Source organism: Chrysochloris asiatica, unplaced genomic scaffold (genome assembly GCF_000296735.1).
Source record: "Chrysochloris asiatica unplaced genomic scaffold, ChrAsi1.0 scaffold00014, whole genome shotgun sequence".
Lineage (NCBI taxonomy): Eukaryota > Metazoa > Chordata > Mammalia > Afrosoricida > Chrysochloridae > Chrysochloris > Chrysochloris asiatica.
Window position 1 is genome coordinate 9,153,325 of NW_006408532.1, and position 7,332 is coordinate 9,160,656.

Sequence of the window (7,332 nt, forward strand, 5' to 3'; positions counted from 1 at the left end):
AGTCCTCAGACTGACGTCTTTGCTCTTAAATACTTTCGAGAGGTCTTCTGCAGCAGATTTGCCTAATACAATATGTCATTTGACTTCCTGAATGCTGTTTCCATGAGTGTTGATGGTTGATCCAAGCAAAATGAAGTCCTTGACAACTTCAATCTTATCTTCATTTATCTTGATGTTGTTTATTGGCCCAGTGGTGAGGAATTTTGTTTTCTTTACATTGAGGTACAACCCATAAATATTGCTTATTTCAAAGAATAGAAGTAAATATGGTGGTTTATTGGGGTGGGGGACAGTGAAATTACAGGTAATTCTTTTTCTTTGTAATTTTGTAGTATTTCCCAAATTTTCTACAAGTATACATTATCGTCATAGTAAAACTGATTATTATGTAAAATTTTTCTAAAAGAAAAGAAAGAAGACATCATAGTCCAAGTCAGCCTTTACAGAAGACACAGCACTCCCTCACCCCCACTCCACAGTAGTATTCAGGCTGCTTCTTTGTGGGCAATAATAGAATGTTTCCTCTCTGCAAGACATTATTCTGGGCTATGAGGAAACAGCAAGAAGTTCAAACTGTGGTTCTACTTCCTGGGAGACTCATGCAGCAAATGACACCTCATTTAAGAGGCCCCCACCAACATGGGCAATGCAGAACACAGTGGAAATGACATCATAGGTACCTGGAGAGAGGCAGGCATTGTCATCATTGGCTACTGGCTGGGGTGGAGGTCTTCAGTGTAGAGGCACTTGATCTGAGACTTGGAGGATGGGTAGATATGGGATAGGAAAGTGCAAGGCCAAAGGCAGGTATATGTAGACCCCACTGGAGGTCAGTAGGTCAGCTTTGGACCCAAACGTCTTCCACACCTTATTTTGAACACCTGGTGCCCCATGATAAAATGCCTGTGAGGCCTGGGATTCACCACCAGAAGTGTAAACTTCAGTAATTGTCCCATAAGAAAGTGGAGGAGAATCTGGGAAATACTTTGGTGGAAAAGGGCTTTGTGGAGGGGAAGAGAGTCTGAACCTCAAGCAGTTGGGTCTCAACTTTGCCCAGGTTTCAGCTGTGCCCCCTGCCTGACCTTCTTGCAGGAGAGCAGCAGCTCAGGACGAAAACTGCCTTTGTCACTTACAGGGCAAGGGCACATAGGATGGTAACCATCCATGCCCAGTGAGAACCTCCAGGTGGCAGAACCTCAATCCCTTGTGGGTCTTATAGGGTAGAAATAGGAAATGACCAAGAGGGTATGCTCACTTTGGGTAGTAGAGTCAGAGACTCATTGTACTGAAACCATCCTCTTGGCCACCCTGACCTTCTCTTCTTACCTCTCCCCAGGTTTCGTGCCCCTATGTTGGCTGTGGAGAATCCTTTGATGACCATAGTACCATCCATGCACAGGTGAGTGTCCTGGACTCAAACCTCAGCTCTAGTGATCTACTAGCCAGGGGTCGTGTTTGTAAACACAAGTATACTGCTTTCTCAGCAGTTCTGGGTGGGTCTGTATGTGTTTTCAAATGCAAATTTCCTGAATTAAAAGATTTTGGGTAGGGTTTAGATTTTTGACTTAAGCCTCTAATAACTCTACACATAAGACTGATGGGTTGAAATAAATCCCCTTGTAGCAGATCCAATCAAGTATTGACTGAAGCAGAGTTACATGCTCTGTGTTATCTGTATTGTTGTTGTTAAGTGCTGTCCAGTCAGTTCTGACTCATAGTGACCCTGTATAGGGTTTACAGGGAGCACCTGGTGGGTTTGAACCACTGACTTTGTGGTTAGCAGTTCAGTGCTTATTCTACAATGTCACACCAATATCCAATATTGATTTCCACCATACATGTAGGTCTGTGTTACAATACTAGGTAGAAGAAACATTCATAGTACATTCAAAGAAACACATAAGTAAGATTTTTTAAAACACTCCAGTTTCATCTTCTACACTTCTTAACTTCATATACATATTTTCCCACTCATATGCATATGGCCTTGGGCCTCTGGCTAGGAGGAAGCAGAAGACCCTAACTAACCCCTATCAGTCATCTTTTGAATTGGCCTGCTTTTTGCCCTACATCACTCCAGATGCTGTTTTTCGACCTACAACTGTAGCATAGCATCTTTTACTTTCCCTTCAGCCATTACAAGGAACACAACCTAAAAATCAAACCTTAAAATAGTAACCACCTTAAAATCAAAAGTTTCACTTCCCATTCCCCTTCATTCTTTCTCTTACAAAGTCCCATGTTTCCATAAGTCTGGAGCCATTTGTAATAAATCACACTTCTGACACAACTGAAAACTGGCAGCATCATTTGACTTTAGCACCAATAGTCAAGGATGATGGTACCTTATTTGGATAGTCCCACCCACTGCTAAGAGTTGTGGATCGGGGATTCCGAAGAAGAAGAAACTCCTTCTCTCTCAGGCTCAATTCCCCTTCTCAGGGCTCCGGGCTAGAGGGTGGGGGAAAGAACTCAGTCGCCTTCCCCCCACCCCCCTCAATTCAAGGTTGAAGTGGGGCAAATTAGTGTCCTGTCCCTTTAAAAATAGAAATAAAAGGTGCCCCCCCTCTGCCACTGCCTCTCTCTTCATCATCATCAGCTGCTGCTGCTGCTGCTGCTGGGGTCTCTCTGCTTGGGGGGGAGGGGCGCTCAGATACAATAAACAACATTCTTATCAATGGAGAAGAGATTGAGGTTGTCAAGGACTTCATTCTTCTTGGATCAATTATCAACACTCGCGGAAGCAGTGGTCAAGAGATCAGATGACGTATTGCATTGGGCAAATCTGCTGCACAGGAACTTTTTAAAGTATTGAAGAGCAGAGATGTCAGCTTGAGGACTAAGGTGCACCTGACCCAAACCATGGTATTTTCAATAACCTCATATGGATGCGAAAACTGGACAGTGAATAAGGAAGATCATAGAAGAATTGATGCCTTTGAGTTGTGGTGTTGGAGGAGAATACTGAAAGTGCCATGGACTGCCAGAAGAACCAATAGATCTGTTTTGGAAGAAGTGCAACCAGAGTGCTCCTTGGAGGCCAAGATGGCTAGGCTTCGTCTCTCATACTTTGGACACATTGTCCAGAGAGAACAGTCACTGGAGAAGGATGTCATGCTGGGTAAGGTGGAGGGTCAGAGAAAAAGAGGACGACCCCCAACGAGATGGATCAGCCAGGTGACATCATTGATGGCGTCAAGTGTGGCGGCGGTAGTGAGGTTGGCCCAGGATCGGACATTGTTTCGTTCTGCTGTGCATGGGGTCACTATGAGTCGGTTCCGACTCGATGGCACCTAACAACAACAACAACCCACTGCTAAAGTAGGAGTTACAAGATCATGGCAAGAAAGGCCATATTAAAACAATGCATCATAGCAGTTGTCCTGATGGGAAGGTGGGCAAATCAAATACAGCACCTCCATCCTGACAGAGCCTCTTCCCGAGGCCTAGAGAGCCCTGATGTGGGCTCAGGACTCCTGTTAGGCGTGAGGATTCTTGGCCTTACTTTGGATCTTGTTAATTGCTGCCAAGTCAATTCTAACTCATGGCAACCCTACGTGTGCAGAGTGGACTAGCTCCATAGTTTTCAAGGCTGTGGCCTTTTAGGTTGCCAAGCCTGCCTTCTGAAGTGCCTCTGGGTGCATCTTACCTCTTTAGTTAAAAGAACACAACCTGACAGTGAACCTGACCACATTCCGGGTATGGTGCTACGCCTGTGAGAAGGAGGTGTTCCTGGAGCAGCGGCTTACGGTCCCTCCACCATGCCCCAGATCCAGGTGCTCGGAGCAGGTAAGGAGGGTGCAATGGGGTCAGTCTGTTGTTTGTGAGAATTTATAATAAAATGTTGGTCTCCTCTTTTTGGAGTGGCCAGGGGGTGATGTGACTCATGTATAAGTCATGCGACAGAGTCTGTGCTTGGGTCACCAGTGTTCCTAGGTGACTTTGTGGTGCTTGTGTCAGCAAATGCTTACTGAGCCCCAACTATGTGCCAAGACTTGAGTGAGGTAATGAGGATGAAAAGTGAGTAAGGGTAGGACCTCCCTTCACAGAACTCGCAGAGCCGGGTCAGTGTGGTTAGTACATTTGGTGGGGTGAACTTGGGGGCTGTGAGGAGGTTGGATTTTGGGCCTTTGATGAGAGTATAGATGCCTTCCAAGCTTATGGAGTGGGGCCTCATGAGGTGACAGATAGCCACTGGCAATCCCAAATCTAGAATTGTATTCAGAACCAACCAATAATCACTGCATCCTGTTTTTCGGGCTGGGGGCTTGCATACCTGGAAACCTCGTGGGTGTTATAGCAACTAGACAGTGGCCTCTCAGAGAGGTAGAATGGGTGCAGTCATGAAAGCTGGGGGGTTTAGTAAGCTCACATGTGTAAGGGCTGCAGCCCATTGCCTGTTCTCGGAAGGGTCAATAACTGATAGTTGTCACTTCCTACGAGAGTGGGAGCTCCAGGGAGACTAGGACTTTGCACACTGCAGTGTCTGCACTTAGAACTGTGACTGTCTCATAAAGGGATGCTCAAGAAGATATTTATCAAATATGTTTATGAGCATGGTGGATGTTTATGATTTTTACAAAAGTGGCTATAAAATAATGCATACAATATCTTGGTTTTGCTACATATGTGTAATAACATGCATGTTGTTTTTGTTGTTAAGTGCTATTAAGTCAGTTCCATTGGGTATAGGGTTTCCGAGGAGTAACTAGGGGATCTGCAGTTAGCAGTCTAGTGATTATCCTATAGCAACACACCAAGACTCCATATAACATATGTATTAAGTATATATTAACAGCAATCTACATATATACATGTTGTTGTTGTTGTTAAGTACCATGGAATCGATTCTGACTCATAGAGACCCTGTACACGGTTTCCGAGGCGGTAAATCTTTACAGAAGCAGAAAGCCTCATCTTTCTCCCACAGAACAACCGGTAGTTTCGAACTGATGACCTTGTGGTTGGCAGCCCAACTCATAACCACTACGTTACCAGAGCTCCCTACATATATACATATGAACTGTTAATTGTTAATGTACTGTTAATTGTTAATAGTGGTAATTTCAAAATTGGGTTACATGTTGTTTTTGTGTTTTTCTTTGTTTCTATCCCCCCTCGCCCCAATGTATTATGAGTAAAAAACAAGAGAACTTCAGAAAGTTTGATGAAAATTCCATTGTCTTTTAATCCATGTTTTCCATGAACTTTTTGAAGCCCCCTCATACATTATTATTATTCACCATCTTAAGTAAAATACAAGGGAGGGGTCCTCAGGGCAAGTCCACTAGTCTAGTGCAATCTCAGTGTGGTTGCAGGGTTGGGCTTTCTTCCCCTGTGAGATACATGAGCCTTTCTTCCCCACCCCCTTATTTCTGCTTCCTCTGGGTCTTTAATGCAGGATTCTCCACCACTCTCTCACCCTCTGAAAGCTGTCCCCATCGCCGTGGCTGATGAAGGAGAGTCTGAGTCGGAGGACGATGACCTGAAACCTCGAGGTTATATATAGTCCCTAGAATGGAGGAAGCTGTTGGGGCCTTGGCTGGCACGCACTGTGCCACCCTGGACAGGGAAGGACGAGATGACATCATGTACAGGCATGGTGGCCACTAGGACGAGTAGAATTGCTATCTGAGCTGAGGACACCAGCTGAGTCTTCGAGGCCATGTGCTCTTGGGCCAACCAGTTCTCTGCACCTTGGCCTCCTTATGGTACAGTCCAGACAAGTGGGCCAGGCTGGATGGAGGTGCGAAGACCCCATATATTTAATCCACTATTAGCCATAGCTTGTATGGCAAAAGCCACATGACTTTACTGGGGAGATTTCTGGAGTGAAACTTCAGCCACCCAGATCCTGCTGTGGTTGGGTCCTGGGACTATGAGCCATATCCCCTCTGAGGATGAATTTAGAGATTTCCTTCCCTCCCTGGGGTTTATTGTTTTCTAGGTCTCACAGGCATGAAGAACCTTGGGAATTCCTGCTACATGAATGCTGCCCTGCAGGCACTATCCAACTGGTAAGTTTTCACATCCTGGGGAAAGGGTAGGGCTGACAGCTGTCCCTGGCAAAGCCCTGCAGACAGCAGCAGCAGCCCCTGGACTGGCCTGTGCGTTCTGCCTTTGGTCGTGTGTAGATGCATTTGTTCCAAAATCCCTTAAAGTACACATGTCGTTGGATTCAGCAGTCCCTCCTACTAGAATTTATTCTAAGATACTGAGAAAGTGTATGAGGGGGGGCTTCAAAATGATAAGGACAAATGGGACTGAAAGATCATGGAATTTTTTTCCGTGAACTTTTTGAAGTCCCTTTATATGTACAAGGATGCTTATCATTATGTGGTTTATTGGAAACAAGGGTTTGGTGAAGTCATTGTATCCTAGTCTGACATTGGAACAGAAATGTAAGTCATGAAAAATGATTACAAAAAATAATGCAGGGAAATATTTATTGGCAGGGAAAGGAGTTCACAATATGATAAGTGGAAACAATTGTCAAGTGCCGTCGAGTCGGTTCCAATCCATAAGGGATTTTGAGGAGCAGTTAATGAGCTTGAACCACCACCTTTGCAGTTCAAGCTGAGTTTGCAGTCCAGTACATTAACCCACAACCACACCAGGACTCCTAAGTGGGAACAATAGGAGGTTGTAAAGTTGCACATGGTGCAGCCCCATTATTATTATTATTATTTTTAAGTGTCAGAATTAAATTTTATTTCGCATTGATAGAAATCTTGAAAAGGATTTACATTTTCCCAGGTTACAGCACAATATTTCAACAGAATAAGACATTTACCATAAAGATTTTGCTGATTTGTATAAAGGGTTTATATTCTTCAGAATAAAGGAAAATTAGATCATAAATGATTGTACATAATTTCAAAATCCAGATATAAACATATGACTTCATTAATAACTTTCTACATAGTATATTACTAAACTATTTCCATTATAAATTAGCACCCATTTATAAAGATGCATTCCTAATACTGTTCTGATCAGCAGAAAAATTAACAGTTCAGAATAACAAGCATGCATTTCTGCTATATATTAAACTGTCTAGTAACTACACCATATGTATCGGGTTTTAACTAACCTGTATTGTCCGTTAAATGTTTTCAAATAATTTTTATCAGTCATCTGACAATTTTGACTAAAGTAAGTTTCAGTTAAGTTCATTGGCAGATAGAAATAAAGTACATATTTCTTAGAAATTACTAATTTTCCATAGTAATTAGTTTCAGACATATTCACAAAATAAGTAAATTCTATGCTACAAGACCCATCTTAGACCAAATCATCTAAGATTGAAATCTTAAGTATTTTATAACATAT

The 7,332-nt window shown here is 43.3% G+C and overlaps 1 protein-coding gene across 1 annotated transcript in view; it reads left to right on the forward strand.

Moving 5' to 3' along the window:
- USP20 (ubiquitin specific peptidase 20) overlaps positions 1-7,332 on the forward strand; it is a 61,438-nt gene that overhangs the window by 34,537 nt on the left and 19,569 nt on the right. The window contains exons 3-6 of the mRNA XM_006834868.1: positions 1,337-1,399; positions 3,658-3,789; positions 5,402-5,498; positions 5,948-6,017. Coding sequence (XP_006834931.1) covers positions 1,337-1,399; positions 3,658-3,789; positions 5,402-5,498; positions 5,948-6,017 — 362 coding nt within the window. The remainder of the gene's footprint in view (positions 1-1,336; positions 1,400-3,657; positions 3,790-5,401; positions 5,499-5,947; positions 6,018-7,332) is intronic.